This window comes from Oncorhynchus tshawytscha, linkage group LG13, assembly GCF_018296145.1.
Source record: "Oncorhynchus tshawytscha isolate Ot180627B linkage group LG13, Otsh_v2.0, whole genome shotgun sequence".
Lineage (NCBI taxonomy): Eukaryota > Metazoa > Chordata > Actinopteri > Salmoniformes > Salmonidae > Oncorhynchus > Oncorhynchus tshawytscha.
In genome coordinates, this window is record NC_056441.1 from 61,546,489 (window position 1) to 61,565,957 (window position 19,469).

Consider the following 19,469-nt stretch of genomic DNA (forward strand, 5'->3'; position numbering starts at 1 on the left):
CTGAGCTGGAAAGTAGGCCTTGAAATACATCCACAGATTCAACTCTAATTTACTCAAATGATGTCAATTAGCCTATCAGACGCTTCTCAAGCCATAACATAATTTTCTGGAATTTTCCAAGCTGTTTAAAGGCACAGTCAACTTGGTGTATGTAAACTTCTGACCCACTGGAATTGTGATACAGTGAATTATAAGTGAAATAATCTGTCTGTAAACAATTTTGGAAAAATGACTTGTGTCATGCAGAAAGTAGATGTCCTAACCGACTTGCCAAAACTATAGTTTGTTAACAAGAAATTTGTAGAGTGGTTGAAAAACAAGTTTTAATGACTTCAACCTAGTGTAATGTAAACTTCCGACTTCAACTGTACACCGGTGAATCTGTAGATCTATTAGAATGGTAAGAATGAAAGAAAGGAGACAAGGAGATGAACAGCTATAGACTCTTGGGAAGTGCTCGTCTAGTAGATCAGATCACATCGCCGGTACTTCCTCATACTGTGTTCTCTGATTTCACGATACCTCTGAGCATTCACCCTCTTCCTCTTCCTGCTCCTCCAAGACCTCCACCACTACTTCTTCATTGATGATGTCATCAGGGTTGTCATAGTCACCCTCCTTCCAGCCCACAGAGGGGGTGATAGGGTCTGCAGGGTTAGGGGTCGTTGCCACAGCGTTGAAGGAGACAAAGCCCACCAGGATGATCACCAGAGACACAATATACAGACCTGAGAACTACACACACACACACACACACACACACACACCAGATGAGCTATATGAGGCCATAGTAGATTACGCATTATCAACAGTCATCAATACACTGAACAGGGACACGGTGACCAGGGGATTTCTCTGCACGACTAAGATGTTTTAAGATAAGGTCAGCTGTGTCCTGTGATCAGGACAGCTCTACCTCTGTTTCTGGGTACTGATCTTATCACTACTGTCTCCTTGATCTCACAGAGATTAGATTCGACAAGTTTGACAGAGATTACAGTGAGTACAGACATAGTTTAGCAGCAACCAATCAATCTATCATCCATCTATGGAGTCATCAAATCACTGATTAACTCATCTCTTTATCTGTTCAGAAACACAATCACTAACTGAACTGTTAAATGTCTCAACCTGCTGTACCCACTATCCTCAGTGTTTCTGCTGTGTGTGTGTGTGTGTGTGTGTGTGTACTAACTGTGTATTGAAAGAGAAACAGGCCACAGAAGAGGCTGATGAGGTCTTCAGTGAGCAGGGAGAGGTTGACTGCTGTAGCACTGGTCTTCCTGACCACTATGGGCATACAGCTGTACAGGGTGTACATACACAGGGCATAGCCAGCAAACAGCAGGCCTGGGGAGAGAAGAACTATACATTATAAAATGAACATACTATACTATACATTGCTGATCCTTGTTTTTGCAGAGTATGACCGACAACAGGATTTCTAATATATTTTACTTGGCTCTCTTATCACAGGTGCATCTGTCTTTTTAATATTTTATTATGTGTTATTATCTGAATATTATTGATCCTTGTCTTGTGTTTTGTAACATTGATTATGCTTGTGGTGATTAAACAATTTCCCAAGTTGGAATCAACAGAGTACTACTACTCTACACTCTCTACTCATTTATACAGCTGTACTGGGTGTAGTCAGAGAACAAAAGGCCTGAACAGAAAACACATACAGTCATTATACAGGGCAGAAAGTATTATTAACCAGGTAGATCAACTGTTGCAGCTCCCATAAAACCCAAGATAAAGAGCAGCAAAGAGCTGTATGTGGAAACTGTACTTCTGCAAGCTAACACAGCACACATTCTGTACTCTCTGTAACCTTGCCACCAAAACATCAGTAACCACCACCACGTCTGTAACCCTAAGAGAGAGGTAATAACCGGTGCCCTGGGGTGGTCTAGTCGTTTACACTACCGAATCTGCGGACCCACAACTACTTTGTAACTAACCCTCTCCTTACTTTCCTTCTTCTACACTGTCCTGTCTCTTTAATAAAACAAATAATTTAAAAAATGTCAACAAATATACAGGTAACTGCCAAAATAAAGGAAGCACCAACATAAAGTGTCTTAATAGGGAGTTGGGTCACCACGAGCTGCCACAACAGCTTCAGTGCACCAGGCATAGATTCTACAAGTGTCTGGTACTATATTGGAGGGATGCAACACCATTCTTCCATTAGAAATGACATGATTTGGTGTTTTGTTGATGGTGTTGGAAAACGCTGCCTAAGCCACTCCAGAATCTCCCATAAGTGTTCAATTGTGTTGAGATCTGGTGACTGAGACACAGACACACACACACACACACACACACACACACACACACACACACACACACACACACACACACACACACACACACACACACACACACACACACACACACACACACACACATAAATACACACACTCTCACACACACCCTTTTCACCCCCTATGCACCTTTGAGACCCCTCTTTTAAAGTCACTGAGTTCTCTTTCTCCAGTCATGGTAGCCAAAATAATGTGCAACTAGACATTTTTTTCATGACCCTAAACATGATGGGATGTTAATTGCTTAATTAACTCAGGAACCACACCTGTGTGGAAGTACCTGCTTTCAATATACTATGAATCCCTCATTTACTCAAGAGTTTATTTTATTTAGCCAGTTACTTGTATATTTTGTTTTATGTGGTACAAACCAATTCTCCAGTCCCATTGGATGTTTGCCACATTGTTATGCTCCAGAACGCCCCTGTAGGAACACAGCAGACCACTCAAATCAACCACATTCCCATTCTACTACCTTCTCACCGAACATGTACACTCAACACACATCCACACGCATGCGCACACACACGTAAACACACACACTTACAGCTGTATGCCACTGATGAGTGTGCCGAACAGGCCGACCATGCCTAGGAACTCTACACTGCTGAGGTGTTTGACGGTGTACTCCTGACACAAGTTAGACACAGCATATAGACTGGCACTGAGCAGGACCAAGCCATCACCTAGCAGAACGTCTGAGGCTAGGAGAGAGGGAGGAGAGGAGCGAGATAGGAGAGGAGGATGAGGAAAGAGGTGAGGTTAATATGTTACTATTTATTATGATATGAACTGAGAGATTGAATTAAATAATTAATGAATTAACGAATGAATGGAGTGGGTTCTTACTGGATCCCAAGTCTCGTCCAGCCAGTAGGTCAGCTCCCACCATGGCCCCCACCCCCAGCAGACAGACACACACAGATATGTAGTGGACGGGTCTGTAGCACGTCTTCAGGAACCAGCAGGAGAGTATCATCAACACAGGGATCACAAAACAGTCCAGCAGCTGGAAGACAGAGAGACACACCAGAATAGTCACATACATTGACATAACTCAGAACACACACACATGCACACACACACATGCATGCCTGCAGGCACGCAAACTCGCACACACACAAAAACATACACACACCCTTTCGTAGTTCTGACCTGTATACTGGTGAGTGTAGTGTACTGGTAAGCTTTAACCACTGTGTAGTTTGCCTCGACGTCCACCAAGCCTACTAGGAGATGCTTCCACCACCTCTTCTTTAAAATCTGAAACATATTGCCATCCCCTACAGTACGTTAGGAGAGGGTAGCCTGGAGGTTATTGCACTGCTACACAATTATAACATTTTATAGAGTTCACAACTGCACTATTCTGATGAGGAGCGCCCTGGGGTGGTGTGTGTGAGAGAGAGACTACCTGTTCTTCAGAACAGCACGTCGGTGTACGTGAGTGTGTGTGTACCTGTTCTGAACAGCAGAGCGGTGGTGTAGGTGATGCAGAGCAGTGCATAGCTCATAAAGCTCTGGAGCATGGGCGCGTCCACGTGGTAGTCTGAAGCCAGGTACTGGGATGTTACTGCTGTGCCACACATGAGAACAGCCAAACCCTGACCCATGGCTACTGTCTTCACCAGCTGCCTGTTAGAACAATGCATAAGTGAAGCAGAAATTCAGCAACTCTGGAAGACAGTAGAAATTGATAAAACTGGGTCTTTATTGGTAAAACCAACATGTTTCGGTCCTATAGTCTTCATAAGGGTTTTATCACAACTCAGTCCAGGCATCTGTATGGTAGCCGCCAGGGACATTCACAACTACTGGACAGTGGACACCCTCCATTCTTAGACATGGATAGATCTCCACTATGGCACTGTATTCCCTATATAGTGCTCTACTTTCGATCAGAGCCCATAGGGAGCTGGTTAAAAGTAGTGCAATATATAAAGGATAGGTTGCCAGATGGGATGCAGATAATCACTGATATAACATCTCCCCAGACTCACCATGTAAACACTTGTTTAGGGTTGAACTTCAGAAGCTTCCGGATAATAAGGCATTTTCTATCATAATTATTTCTGGGGTCTGTAGCTATAATCCCATCTGGGTCCATCTCAGCCATGTTGTATCTCTGTAACAGTGGGATCCTGGGATGGGGAATACACTGCTGTGTGCTGCCTGTCCTGGGGCTTTTAAATGTCTACTGTGCTGCCTGGGCTGAATGATTAACAGTGTTCTCTAATCAAAGTGCAAAGACTACTTAGTGTTTTCAGATGATAGGTGTAGTGATGAAAGTGTGTGGTACAAAGTGGGTGAACATGGGTGTGTGTGAAACTGTGGGAGGGGGTTGGGGGGTATTTAGATCAGTGATTACTTCATTTCAGCCAGGTAATTACTCTACCCAAGGAAGGAAAGTGGGAGGAAAGGCTTGAATGAATAAAGGAAGGAAAAAAGAGGAAGGAGGAAGGCTGTGTTGCTTCGAACAGGGCGAATATCCCTTCTCTATGTTACTTGCTTGCTTGTCTCCAAGTCACATAGCTACTGTACATACCATGCACTGACCTTTAATAGAACTCAGTAGTTCCATGGCAGTCAAGTCCACGGCAGCTAAGTTTAGCACTGGCCCAGCCCAGTCAACTGTGTCCTACTGTATTTACCTTCCAACACCTGCAATATCCTAGTTGGTGCAGTGTCTTATGTGCATTTAGTAGACAAAGAGCAGCACATAAAAAGGGCAGTGAAAATGTCATGACACAATACTGTAAACTGGACAAATATCTAGCCTTTATCTCTGTTTATTTTTAAGTCAGAAGCTACGTTACCCAATTCCCTCCAACCATACTCTCGCGAGACTGCGCGAGGAGGGCACAAGTTGGAGGAAACATGGCGACGTCTAATTTGTTAAAGGTAAGAGCCTCTTTACTTCAACATTTTACCTGGATTTGAACACGTGATTATGCTCCCAATGCCCATAGTCTGGATGTAAATAAGTTCATGAATGAGTTAAAAACAAACCTGACCACGAACACTGTGTGGCAGTTTTTTGTTGTTGTTGCATTTAAGGCAACAGAAAGGTCTCTCTTGCTAGTTAGCTAGCAAGGGATGCTAAGATAAATTAGCTAGCCAGCCATCTGGCTAACGTGCAATACAGTTGTCACCGGCATAAGCATTTCGTCTTTTAAATTGATAGTTAATCATTAATATAATTCCCAGTTCATTGTAGTAACGGTTGTCTGTCCACATCAAACTGTGAGAGAATATGCAAAGGCTTGTGCAGGTGGTGGAACAATCAGCTGAATTGGCAAGCTAACATTACATTAGTTCTGTTTGTCAGTTCTCCAGCACAGCAAACTGTACATACAGTCTTGACTGCTACAGATTGATCAAAGTTGGGTGCAACTACACTGTTGACAATGTAGTCTGTAGCTAAGGTTTTAGTTGAAGCCGGATTTATTTTAGCGAACTAAACCATTGTAACGTTATGTTTTAAAAGAATATACTAGAAAACTACTATTAAACATACAATTTGATTCAGAACAGCGTCAGTAGCAAATTACTGGGTAATGGGTTAGTATGTAGGAACAGTGTTGTTCGCGTCTTTCTCCAGAATGAATGGCTCTAGATACTGGGTCGTGAGTGGTGTCATCTCTCTGCAGAGTGAAGGCACTCTGTAGTCTGAGATACTAAGTAACAGGTGGTAAAAGTAATTGTTTCAGTTTCTTTCCAGAATAATGTCCCATTGCAGTCTGACAGTAGTTCTAGTGAGTCCTGGGTCATATTCACTAGGCACAAAATATAAGCAAACAGGCCGAAACAGAGAGTGACTACTTTAAATTTTCCAAATAGAAGTGCTTGTTTTCATTTTCTCTTGCCAAACATTTTCCACCGTGTGTACTAATGAATACAACCCTGAGTAGTAACAGTATAGTTGTAGTGAGTAGTAACAGTAGTATCATCTCTCTCCAGAATAAAGGCTCCTTGCAGTTTGAGGACAAGTGGGACTTGATGAGGCCCATTGTTCTCAAGCTGCTGAGACAGGAGGCTGTCACCAAGCAGCAGTGGTTCGACCTCTTCTCGTAAGATACACACACTGCATCACACCACACCAAACTGCACAGAAGACACACACACATACTGCAACCACACACACACACAAACCCTGCGCTTGTTATTTTGTGTTGCAGAGACGTCCATGCTGTGTGTCTGTGGGATGATAAGGGCCCAGCTAAGATCCACCAGGCCCTCAAAGAAGACATCCTAGACTTCATCAAACAAGCTCAGAACGTAAGTGGAACAGTGGGTTACAGGGGAAGGGTTTCGGTAATGGTTGAAATCCCATTTGAGGTTGGAATGTGCCATTCTTCGCACACACGCACATACACACACACCTTTCCAGTACAGTGATCACAGTTGTAGGCAAGAGGCTGACCCTTAAACCTCTGAATCCTAACCTCTACCTATGCAAGCTGTCTCTGACCTAACCTCTGACCTGTTTCCATGGCAGCGTGTGTTGAGTCACCAGGATGACACAGCGTTGCTGAAGGCCTACATTGTGGAGTGGCGAAAGTTCTTCACGCAGTGTGACATCCTGCCCAAACCCTTCTGTCAGCTGGAGATCACACTGATGGGGAAGCAGGGCAGCAACAAGAAGTCTAACGTTGAGGACAGCATCGTACGCAAGGTGAGGAGAGGGGAATGAGGGAGAGGAGGAAGGAGAGAGGTAGGGCAGCAACAATGAGTCTAATGTAGACTACAGCATCGTACGTAGGGAGGGGAGAGATGGACAATGCTCTTCTTTTTGATGGTATTCATCAACTGTCTTGTCCTGCTTTTTCTCTCTCTTATTTATTTATTTATTTATATATATATATATATATATATATATCCCCCTCTGCCTCTCCTCTAGTTGATGTTGGACACATGGAACGAGTCAATCTTCTCCAACATAAAGAGCCGTCTTCAGGACAGTGCTATGAAGCTGGTTCATGCTGAGAGGCTGGGAGAGGCTTTTGACTCCCAGCTGGTTATAGGAGTACGAGAATCATACGGTAGGACATATACACCCTGAGTGGCTAATATCCACACATTTTATATGGGAAGTTTTTGTGAAGTATGGTATGTTTTCGGTATTTTGACAAAGTGTGTGTGTGCTTGCGTTTTGTAGTCAACCTGTGCTCTAACCCTGAAGACAAGCTCCAGATCTACAGAGATAACTTTGAGAAGGCCTACCTGGACTCAACTGAGAGGTTCTACAGAACACAGGCCCCATCATACCTACAGCAGAACGGAGTCCAGAACTACATGAAATATGTAAGGACTGCGCTGTGTGTGTGTTGTGACAATGTCTCTCAGTGAGTGTGTATACATTCACTGACTGTGTGTGTGTCTTGCAGGCAGACACAAAGCTAAGAGAAGAGGAGAAGAGGGCAGTTCGATACCTTGAGACTCGTCGTGAATGTAACTCTGTCCAAGCTGTGAGTAGACGGTTTACCCATGAGGCTGTATAGACTGGTTTAAACTCATATTCACAGTCAAGAGATGATGATGTCATGTAGACCAATGTTAGTCTCTGTTGTCTCTCTCCAGCTGATGGAATGTTGTGTGAACGCTCTGGTGACGTCGTTTAAAGAAACCATCCTGGCTGAATGTCCCGGCATGATCAAACGCAATGAGACAGACAGTGAGTAACATGTTGCATTACTACTGTTACCTACCAACCTTGGGACCGGTTATAGAAGAGGGTCCTTCTTTGTGTGACGTTAATGTCCTTCACCCTGCAGAGCTCCACCTGATGTTTTCCCTGATGGATAAGGTTCCTAGTGGGATAGAGCCCATGCTGAAAGATCTGGAGGATCACATCATGAACGCTGGGCTGGCTGATATGGTGGCTGCTGCAGAGACTATCACTTCTGTATGTACACACACACAGAGCCATGTCTTACTATACTTGTGAGGACTTTTTGGCGACCAACAATTGATCACATTTATTTGCAAATTATGGTGGAAAATAAGTATTTGGTCACCTACAAACAAGCAAGATTTCTGGCTCTCACAGACCTGTAACTTCTTCTTTAAGAGGCTCCTCTGTCCTCCACTCGTTACCTGTATTAATGGCACCTGTTTGAACTTGTTATCACTATAAAAGACACCTGTCCACAACCTCAAACAGTCACACTCCAAACTCCACTATGGCCAAGACCAAAGAACTGTCAAAGGACACCCGAAACAAAATTGTAGACCTGTACCAGGCTAGGAAGACTGAATCTGCAATAGGTAAGCAGCTTGGTTTGAAGAAATCAACTGTGGGAGCAATTATTAGGAAATGGAAGACATACAAGACCACTGATAATATCCCTCGATCTGGGGCTCCACGCAAGATCTCACCCTGTGGGGTCAAAATGATCACAAGAACGGTGAGCAAAAATCCCAGAACCACACGGGGGGACCTAGTGAATGACCTGCAGAGAGCTGGGACCAAAGTAACAAAGCCTACCATCAGTAACACACCACGCCGCCAGGGACTCAAATCCTGCAGTGCCAGACGTGTCCCCCTGCTTAAGCCAGTACATGTCCAGGCCCGTCTGAAGTTTGCTAGAGAGCATTTGGATGATCCAGAAGAAGATTGGGAGAATGTCATATGGTCAGATGAAACCAAAATAGAACTTTTTGGTAAAAACTCAACTCGTCGTGTTTGGAGGACAAAGAATGCTGAGTTGCATCCGAAGAACACCATACCTACTGTGAAGCATGGGGGTGGAAACATCATGCTTTGGGGCTGTTTTTCTGCAAAGGGACCAGGACGACTGATCCGTGTAAAGGAAAGAATGAATGGGGCCATGTATCGTGAGATTTTGAGTGAAAACCTCCTTCCATCAGCAAGGGCATTGAAGATGAAACGTGGCTGGGTCTTTCAGCATGACAATGATCCCAAACACACCGCCCGGGCAACGAAGGAGTGGCTTCGTAAGAAGCATTTCAAGGTCCTGGAGTGGCCTAGCCAGTCTCCAGATCTCAACCCCATAGAAAATCTTTGGAGGGAGTTGAAAGTCCGTGTTGCCCAGCAACAGCCCCAAAACATCACATTTCTAGAGGATATCTGCATGGAGGAATGGGCCAAAATACCAGCAACAGTGTGTAAAAATCTCGTGAAGACTTACAGAAAACATTTGACCTCTGTCATTGCCAACAAAGTATTGAGAAACTTTTGTTATTGACCAAATACTTATTTTCCACCATAATTTGCAAATAAATTCATTAAAAATCCTACAATGTGATTTTCTGGATTTTTTTTCTAGTTTTGTCTGTCATAGTTGAAGTGTACCTATGATGAAAATTACAGGCCTCTCTCATCTTTTTAAGTGGAAGAACTTGCCCAATTGGTGGCTGACTAAATACTTTTTGCACCACTATATACACACACACACACTCACTCAAAATGTATCTGTAACATACAGTATATCTGTATGTTTCTCTTTTTATTCCGGTGTGTAGGACTCTGAGAAGTACGTGGAGCAGCTGCTGACATTGTTTAACCGTTTCAGTAAACTGGTGAAGGAGGCCTTTCAGGATGACCCTCGATTCCTCACCGCCAGAGACAAGGTACACACATACACATACAGCACCAGTCAAAGGTTTGGACACACCTACTCATTTGAGTTTTTCTTTATTTTTAGTATTTTCTACATTATAGAATAATAGTGAAGACATCAAAACTATGAAATAACACATAGAATCATGTAGTAACCAAAGAAGTGTTAAACAAATCAAAATATATTTATATTTGAGATTCTTCAAAGTAGCCACCCTTTGGCTTCATGACAGCTTTGCACACTCTTGGCATTCTCTCAATCAGCTTCACCTGGAATGCTTTTCCAACAATCTTGAAGGAATTCCCAATTATACTGAATACTTATTGGCTGCTTTTCTTCACTCTGCGGTCCAACACTTCCCAAACCATCTCAACTGGGTTGAGGTCAGGTCATCTGATGCAGCACTCCATCACTCTCCTTCTTGGTCAAATAGCCTTGAATTCTAAATAAATCACTGACAGTGTCACCAGCAAAGCACCATCACACCCCCACCTCCATGCTTCTTGGTGGGAACTACACATGTGGAGATCATCCGTTCACCTACTCTGCATCTCAGAAAGACACTGCATTTGGAACCAAAAATCTCCAATTTGGACTCATCAGACCAAAGGACAGATTTCCACCAGTCTAATTTGTGTGTCAAGTGTGGGTCAAGTGTTTCTTGACCCAAGCAAGTCTCTTCTTTTTATTGGTGTCTTTTAGTAGTGGTTTCTTTGCAGCAATTTTACCATGAAGCCTGATTCATGCAGTCTCCTCTGAACAGTTGATGTTGAGATGTGTCTGTTACCTGAACTCTGTGAAGCATTTATTTGGGCTGGTTTGATTTGATTTGATTTGGATCTCTTTTAGTCCCCATTTGGACTTATCTTCCAAGAGTCCTTAAACATTAAAATACAATTTATAATACAAACACACTTTCACATATAACACACTATTACAAACATGCATAATGACCCAATAAATACTCAATCTAAAAAAATATTGATTCTTCATCTACTATAATCCCACAACATTTCTATATACTATATTAAAAAAATTTAAAATTATATATACATTTATATATTGAAAGGTTTCTAGTTTGCTCAGTTAATTTATTCCATTTCTGTATTGCTCTAAATCGAAATGCCTATTTCTCTTTTCTGTCTGGATAACGCATAGATGGTGGCCAATCTATTCCTAGTATTTACGGAATGTCTGTCTCTTTTTCCTGGTAAATATTTAGCTATCCTTCTGATTATGCATGCTGTTTTAATATATATATATTTTTTTACATAGATTAGTTATTTGAGACGACCATGATAAGCAGTTGTCTAGCTGCACTCCGTTTCTGCCACTTCTTCTTCAATTTGTACTCCTCCCATACTTAGTTGTATCCCATGCTGTTTTGGCCTTTTCCTAGTTGAACAGACCAACATAACTTTGGTTTTCTTGGTGTTTAAAACAAGTTTGTTTTGGCAAACCCACTTCCTGATATTCTCCAAATCTCCTTCTAAAGCCTGTTGAACCGATTGTCTTGCTGCATAAATTGTAGTATCATCTGCAAATATAGTAGATTGAGTTTCAACCAAGGCATAGGGTTGTTGGTATATATTAAATAAAGAAGTGGCCCAAGGCAGCTGCCCTGCGGTATTCCACAGTTTAACACATTAGGAGAAGAAAATGAACCATTGATATAGGTGGACTGTTTCCTGTCAGTTAGATATGACTGTACCCAATTCAATGCTACCTCCTTAAAACCATAATGCGTTAATTTTGTCAATTATTTCATGATCCACTAAATCAAATGCTGTACTGAAGTCTAAAAATAGTACACCTACAAATTTGCCATTATCCATAGCATTGAGCCACTGATCATTCATGTCAAGCAATGCAGTGGTAGTGGAATGATTTTTGCGATAAGCATGCTGATTGGCTGTAATCAGATCATTATTTTCCATGTACTCCCACATTTGTCTACTCACAATACCCTCCAATATCTTACTGAGTGTAGGGAGTAGACTAATTGGTCGACTATTAGCAGGAGTAATGGGTTCTTTGCTGTCTTTCGGAATAGGACACAGTTTCAGATGCTTCCATACATTTGCAAACATCCCCTTTTCCAGTGACCAATTAAATATGTATCTCAGTGGAACTGCAATCTGGGGAGCAGCACAGTGAAGCAAAAAATTGTCCATAAGACCCTAACCTGTAGATTTACCATCAGGTAATGACTTCAATAGGTTTAACACCTCCACTGGCTGGTAACTCTAATGAACGTATCCTCTGCAGCAGAGGTAACTCTGGGTCTTCTTTTCCTGTGGCGGTCCTCATGTGAGCCAGTTTCATCATAGTGCTTCAAGGTTTTTGCGACAGCACTTGAAGAAACTTTCAAAGTTCTTGAAATATTACGGATTGACTGACCTTCATGTCCTAAAGTAATGATGGGCTTTCATTTCTCTTTACTTATTTAAGCTGTTCTTGCCATAATATGGATTTGGACTTTTACCAAATAAGGCTATCTTCTGTATACCACCCCTACCTTGTCACAACACAACTGATTGGCTCTGTTAGGTTCTAAATATCAGAGTAATAAATCAATAGACACTAGGAAAGCTCCAACCAATTTTATTCACCCATTGGGTCAATACAGCTACATAAGACAAAGATGTGGTTCCACCAGGGGTGGTATATTTACACCCCAATTTGGGGTGGAGTCTCCTCCTTCTCGCTAAACATTACATCTTTGTTGTTAGGCAGGGAATTAAGTGATACCGACAATAAACTGTTCCTTCTCCCTGAATCTGACCTGACCCCCTTCCTCACTAATCCACAGCTCTCCACCCTTATCAGTGCCTGTCAACATGTGATCGTCTTTCTGTCACTCAGTACATTCCAAGCTTAACTACATCTACCATATCCATTCCTCCTACAGATACCCATTAACTTCTGGTGTAGACCCTAGACTATGGCACCCCTTATGTCTCTAGTATAACTGATGACTAATAATATTCAAAGTTTAGAAATCCGAAACCATCAGTTCAAATGCATTAAGACGGACAGAAATTCCACAAAATTCACGTTTAACAAGGCACCACCTGTTAATTGAAATGCATTCCAGGTGACAACCTCATGAAGCTGGTTGAGAGAATGCCTAGAGTGTGCAAAGCTGTCATTAAGGTAAAGGGTGGCTACTTTAAGAATATAAAATATAATATAAAATAACACTTTTTTTGGTTACTACATGATTCCATGTGTGTTATTTCATTGTTTTGATGTCTTCACTATTATTCTACAATGTAGAAAAAATAAAAAACCCTTGAAAGAGCAGGTGTGTCCAAATGTTGACTGGTACTGTACATGCATACAGCGAGACAAAAGGGGGTGAAGGGAGGAGACGGAGGGGTGGAGAGAAGGGGGGATGGAGGAGAAAAAAGGGGGATGAGAGGGCAGAGACATTAAGTGAGAGTAAAGGGTTGAAGAGAGCAGATGTAATGGAGGGGTGGAGAGAAAAGGGGGATGGACGGAGGAGGAGGAAAAAAGGGGGGGATAGCGGGAGGTTTGACAGTTCTGTGTTTCTCTTCAGGCCTACAAAGCTGTGGTGAACGATGCCACCATTTTTAAACTGGAGCTGCCCCTCAAACAGAAAGGGTGAGAGACAAACCTGGGTTGTATGTTTATATTATATTCCTTGGTTATGGGTCAATATGGCTGCTAGTCCACCCATCACAGAATATGAACTGCATCCTGATTCTTCACCCTTTTCCTGAGGGGTGCATTTTCACACTCCACATCATGGATTTAAAAGCATATGATCAGTGTAACCATTGGCTGGAGGAAAGTGTGCACATGTAGACTTCAGAAAAAGGGTGGAGAATTGGGACGCAGCCAGACTTGAATGTGGAGGCCTGTTCTAGTAATTAGATTTCTATGTGTACTATTAATCTGTGTGTGTGTGTCTTTACAGGGTAGGTCTGAAGACCCAGCCAGAGTCGAAGTGTCCAGAGCTGCTAGCTAACTACTGTGACATGCTGCTGAGGAAAACAACCCTGAGCAAGAAACTCACATCAGAGGAGATAGAACTCAAACTCAAAGAAGTGGTGAGACTCTCCCCTAGTACTGTAGAATGAGCCCTGATTCTCAAGCATTGGATTGGTGTAAGCATTGGCTGTTGTGAAATCCATGACGGGAAGTGTGCACTTTCAGAGAAGGGCGTAGAAATTGGATGCATCCATAGTCTTCTACCCCCCCCCCCACCACCACCTATTCTAGTTGATTGTGTTGAAGTATGTTCAGAATAAGGATGTGTTCTCGCTCCCTCCCTCCCTTCTCTCTCTAGTTGCTGGTATTGAAGTATGTTCAGAATAAGGATGTGTTTATGAGGTACCATAAAGCCCACCTGACCAGAAGACTGATCCTGGACATCTCAGCCGACAGTGAAATAGAAGAGAACATGGTGGAGTGGCTCAGGGTAAGAACACACACACACACTCTTTCTCTCTCTCTCTCTCTCTCTATATCCCCTTTTGATTGAGTTTTTTTCCGCTGGGTCTGTGTGTGTGCGTGTAGGAGGTGGGGATGCCTGCAGACTATGTGAATAAGCTGGCGAGGATGTTCCAGGACATTAAAGTATCGGATGATCTCAACCAGGTCTTCAAGGAGATGCACAAACACAACAAGCTGGCTTTACCAGGTAACAAACACAAACACAGCCACAATACTCCACCAGCTGGTGTACCGTAGTAATACACAAATTCTCTCTCTCTCTCTCTCTCTGTGCCTCTGCCTCTTTTTCTCTGTCTCTCTCTGTTTCTGTCTCTCTGTCTCGCTCCAGCTGACAGTGTGAATATAAAGATCCTGAATGCGGGTGCTTGGTCGAGGAGCAGTGAGAAGGTGTTTGTGTCTCTGCCTACTGAGCTGGAGGATCTGATCCCAGAGGTAGAAGACTTCTACAAGAGGAACCACAGCGGAAGGAAACTACACTGGCACCACCTCATGTCCAATGGCATCGTGAGTGGGAGATGCGTGCACACACACAGCAAACGCACACACTCAGTAGTTTTTCCATGGATTATATTACTATCACCTCATGTCCAACGGCATAGTGATCCCCCTCTCCCCTGTGTGTGTGTGTGTGTGTGTGTGTGTGTGTGTGTGTGTGTGTGTGTTTTTGTGTGTGTTTAGATCACCTTCAAGAACGAAATGGGTCATTATGACCTGGAGGTCACAACCTTTCAGCTGGCTGTCCTATTTGCCTGGAACCAGCGGCCGCGGGAGCGAATCAGCTTCGAGAACCTTAAATTGGCCACCGAGCTTCCCGATGCCGAGCTACGACGCACACTCTGGGTAACACACACACACAAACAGACTCTGGGTACTTTATACACACACACTCACACTCTCTGGGATTGAAAAATGTAAGCACACATGCCGATATAAACACAATTCATACACAGAAGAAACTAATGACCTCTCCTTTTTTTCTCCCTCTGCTGTCTCCTCTCTGTCTCTAGTCTCTGGTAGCGTTCCCTAAACTGAAGAGACAGGTGTTGTCCTATGAGCCTTCAGTCTCCTCCCCTAAAGACTTCACAGACAGCACCCTGTTCTATGTCAACCAGGACTTTTCTCTCATGTACGTAGCGTTGAACCCACAACATTGTGTTAGCCCCATGACCTTAATAAAGGCATTGAATGCACCTGGGGTTGCTAAACTCTGGTAACTTTCCCCAAATTCTAACATTTTCAAAGAAGTACTAATTGGAGCATTCCAGAGTTTCCTGCTTATTCCATCCTGAATCCAGGAATATTTCCACAGGGATTTCTTGAAAACCTGGGATTTTTGGGAAAGATGGCAGTGTTTTGCAACCTTAATTGCACCTCACTTCAACAGTTTTTGGCTAACCATGTTGATTCATGCTCTATTTAGTTGATGTAACTGTATGCATTCTAACTCATTATTCATTTTGGGGAAGTTTGAATGTTGATGAAAGCTTTGTTGTCATGGTTTCCTACTGAGGACCAGGATGGAATGTTGAGCAGTTTCAGGTGTGATGGCTGATCGGATGTTGAGTTCTTTTGTCTCTGTTTCTCAGTAAAAACTCCAAGGTCCAAAAAAGGGGCAAGATTAATCTGATTGGTCGATTGCAGCTGACCACAGAGCGAATGAGAGAGGAGGAGAATGAGGGCATCGTCCAGCTGAGAATATTAAGAACCCAGGTAACTTTACACATTGAAAGGTCCAACTTGAGGAATCTGAAGTTTCAGCACTTTTTTCCCCCCCAAAGACTTTAATGGAGCACTACTGCCTTCCACCCTGCAAGGTTTTATCAATCATAACAATACCAGTTGAATGTGTGCCTCGACATTGAGTAAAGATATAATGCTGTACGTTGTTTGACCCACCCATCCCCCCTCCAGGAGGCCATCATCCAGATTATGAAGATGAGGAAGAGGATCAGTAATGCTCAGCTACAGACAGAACTGGTAGAGATCCTCAAGAACATGTTCCTGCCCCAGAAGAAGATGATCAAGGAACAGATTGAGTGGCTCATCGAACACAAATACATCAAACGGGACGAGACAGACATCAACACCTTTATCTACATGGCATAGAACCCCTTTACCTGGATTGGAACCACCTACCTACCGCTTGACCTGGCTGGGCCCTCGCTGCAGCAGGAGGAAGAAGAAATGCAGTAAGAGGAGGAGGGAGGAGTGGTTGTTTCAGAAGAAGAGGAAGGAGAATATCTCTGCGGCCTGGGGGGGGTTGGTTGGTTGGCTGGCTGTATGAGATAGATGGTGTAGTCTTCAGACTGTGGTGCCCCTCGGGGTCCAGGAGGAGAAGGACAGGAGGACAGTGGGGCTGACTGACAGTCTCAGTATCACAGTAGAGACATTATTAAATAAATAAACTCTCCCTGCCTTACCCTCCTTACGCAGTCCGCACAGAGACAGACAGGAGGACTAGTGGTCTATATCATTATGGAGTAGACACAGAGAGGAGTGTATTTTGCCAAATGTACTGTGTGTGTCTATGTATATGTGTGTCTGCACCTTGACAGCTTGTTGCTCTGTGGAAGTCTTGCAATCACCTGAGGAACCATCGCGCGTGCGTGTGTGCGTATCTTACTCCCCCCCCAACTGCCACACCCCTCAGAGAGGATCATGACTCCTCACATATCAACCAGTCGCTGGGTGAGAACAAACGAGAACATCAGCACTTTTCTGTGTTTCAGTGTGTCTGAATGGCTTTATATATCAATTTCATTCTACTTTTCAATGCTCATCATTATTTTTATGAACACTTGTGTGTTGTGTCTCTCGCTTGTTAAATGCTGCACAGCGTCATCCAATCGATCGAAGTCACAAAGCTCTCTAGCGATCTTTGATTCTTCTCTCTCCCCCACCTATAGCCAGTGCAGGACAGGACATGACAGGTGTGTTATTGTCAGACCATGAGGGGGTGTCATGACTGGTCATGACCCAGGTTTCTTCCCAAATGCCACCCTATTCCCTAGGTACTGCATTACTTTTGATCAGAGCTCTATGGGTTAAAAAAGTAGCTCATGTTCCCTATATACACTGCTCAAAAAAATAAAGGGAACACTAAAATAACACATCCTAGATCTGAATGAATGAAATATTCTTATTAAATACTTTTTTTCTTTACATAGTTGAATGTGCTGACAACAAAATCACACATTATCAATGGAAATCAAATTTATCAACCCATGGAGGTCTGAATTTGGAGTCACACTCAAAATTCAAGTGGAAAACCACACTACAGGCTGATCCAACTTTGATGTAATGTCCTTAAAACAAGTCAAAATGAGGCTCAGTAGTGTGTGTGGCCTCCACGTGCCTGTATGACCTCCCTACAACACCTGAGCATGCTCCTGATGAGGTGGCGGATGGTCTCCTGAGGGATCTCCTCCCAGACCTGGACTAAAGCATCCGCCAATTCCTGGACAGTCTGTGGTGCAACGTGGCATTGGTGGATGGAGCGAGACATGATGTCCCAGATGTGCTCAATTGGATTCAGGTCTGGGGAACGGGCGGGCCAGTCCATAGCATCAATGCTTTCCTCTTGCAGGAACTGCTGACACACTGCAGCCACACGAGGTCTAGCATTGTCTTGCATTAGGAGGAACCCAGGACCAACCACACCAGCATATGGTCTCACAAGGGGTCTGAGGATCTCATCTCGGTACCTAATGGCAGTCAGGCTACCTCTGGCGAGCACATGGAGGGTTGTGCGGCCCCCCCAAAGAAATACCACCCCACACCATGACTGACCCACCGCCAAACCGGTCATGCTGGAGGATGTTGCAGGCAGCAGAACTTTCTCCACGGCGTCTCCAGACTGTCACGTCTGTCACGTGCTCAGTGTGAATCTGCTTTCCTCTGTGAAGAGCACAGGGCGCCAGTGGCGAATTTGCCAATCTTGGTGTTCCCTGGCAAATGCCAAACGTCCTGCACGGTGTTGGGCTGTAAGCACAACCCCCACCTGTGGACGTCGGGCCCTCATACCACCCTCATGGAGTCTGTTTCTGACTGTTTGAGCAGACACATGTACATTTGTGGCCTGCTGGGGGTCATTTTGCAGGGCTCTGGCAGTGCTCCTCCTTGCACAAAGGCGGAGGTAGCGGTCCTGCTGCTGGGTTGTTGCCCTCCTACGGCCTCCTCCACGTCTCCTGATGTACTGTCAATCAGTGTTGCTTCCTAAGTGGACAGTTTGATTTCACAGAAGTGTGATTGACTTGGAGTTACATTGTGTTGTTTAAGTGTTCCCTTTATTTTTTTGAGCAGTGTAGGAAAATATATATATATTCCCTACTAAGGGAAAAATATTTGATATCCTATATATGGAATAGGGTGCCCCAGTAAAATCCCTCCAGTGCAATAGCTCGACAGCCCCTCCTACTGGAGCACTTCCTGTGATGAGGTCATGTTGCTAAAGCAACGGCACTGCAGTGTTGCTATTAATGTACCCTACCCACAACCTTTTACAGAAGACTGTGTGTTGCAGTATGATATGAGTGGGGAGGGTGATGATAGAAGGGAAAAAAATGTGTTGCTGTCGAGTGTTTGTATGCGAGTGTTTGATAAATAGGTCCGGTCTGTAGCGGGCTACTAGGTGTACATAGCCACTTATTGATTTGGAGTAATGTTACATGATTAAATGAATGAGACGACTTAATAACACTATCCCGCTTTTACTCTTGTTAGTTTGAGTTTTACTTCTGGCATTGGGATAATGTTGTACTGTGGGATATTACAGTGCACCCCAAATGGCATCCTATTCCCTATATAGTGCACCACTTTTGACCAGGACCTATAAGGCTCTGGTCAAAAGTTGTGCACTATGTGGGGAATATGGTGCCATTTGGGACGCAGCCTAGGTGTCAATGTCCTCTTTTCTCTCACTCTGATTTTAATGCAACCACATTGGAATCAATTTAGACACCTCAAGACAAAGTGATTGTCAGATGATGGAAACATTACTTGGGATTTAGCAGTTATGAATTGTTTGATCATGATGTCATGGCTTTATTTCACACACACTACATACCTACGC

At 43.6% G+C, this 19,469-nt stretch overlaps 2 protein-coding genes across 3 annotated transcripts; one reads left to right on the plus strand and one right to left on the minus strand.

The window, feature by feature from the left end:
- Positions 1 to 340: 340 nt before the first annotated feature.
- LOC121838959 (solute carrier family 35 member F2-like) lies at positions 341 to 3,041 on the minus strand (the record flags this gene model as incomplete). Its single annotated transcript, XM_042294939.1, has 4 exons — positions 341 to 735; positions 1,196 to 1,350; positions 2,705 to 2,757; positions 2,881 to 3,041. Coding segments are annotated over 4 exons (591 nt in total), but the record flags the coding sequence as incomplete, so codon positions are not given.
- Positions 3,042 to 5,139: 2,098 nt separating this feature from the next.
- Positions 5,140 to 17,552, plus strand: LOC112234008 (cullin-5). 2 transcript variants are annotated; one of them, XM_042296095.1, is made up of 19 exons: positions 5,140 to 5,234; positions 6,294 to 6,403; positions 6,512 to 6,611; positions 6,832 to 7,008; positions 7,234 to 7,375; positions 7,516 to 7,637; positions 7,721 to 7,801; positions 7,914 to 8,007; positions 8,108 to 8,238; positions 9,819 to 9,926; positions 13,479 to 13,543; positions 13,860 to 13,992; positions 14,232 to 14,363; positions 14,462 to 14,585; positions 14,727 to 14,902; positions 15,077 to 15,238; positions 15,406 to 15,524; positions 15,985 to 16,108; positions 16,310 to 17,552. In XM_042296095.1, the coding sequence occupies exons 1-19, from the start codon at positions 5,211 to 5,213 to the stop codon at positions 16,502 to 16,504; spliced, it is 2,319 nt and encodes a 772-aa protein (XP_042152029.1). In that variant the 5' UTR covers positions 5,140 to 5,210; the 3' UTR covers positions 16,505 to 17,552. The 2 variants fall into 2 exon arrangements, with proteins under 2 accessions (XP_042152029.1, XP_042152028.1); XM_042296094.1 differs by having other exon boundaries at positions 7,492 to 7,637; positions 16,310 to 17,551.
- The last annotated feature ends 1,917 nt before the right edge of the window (positions 17,553 to 19,469 follow it).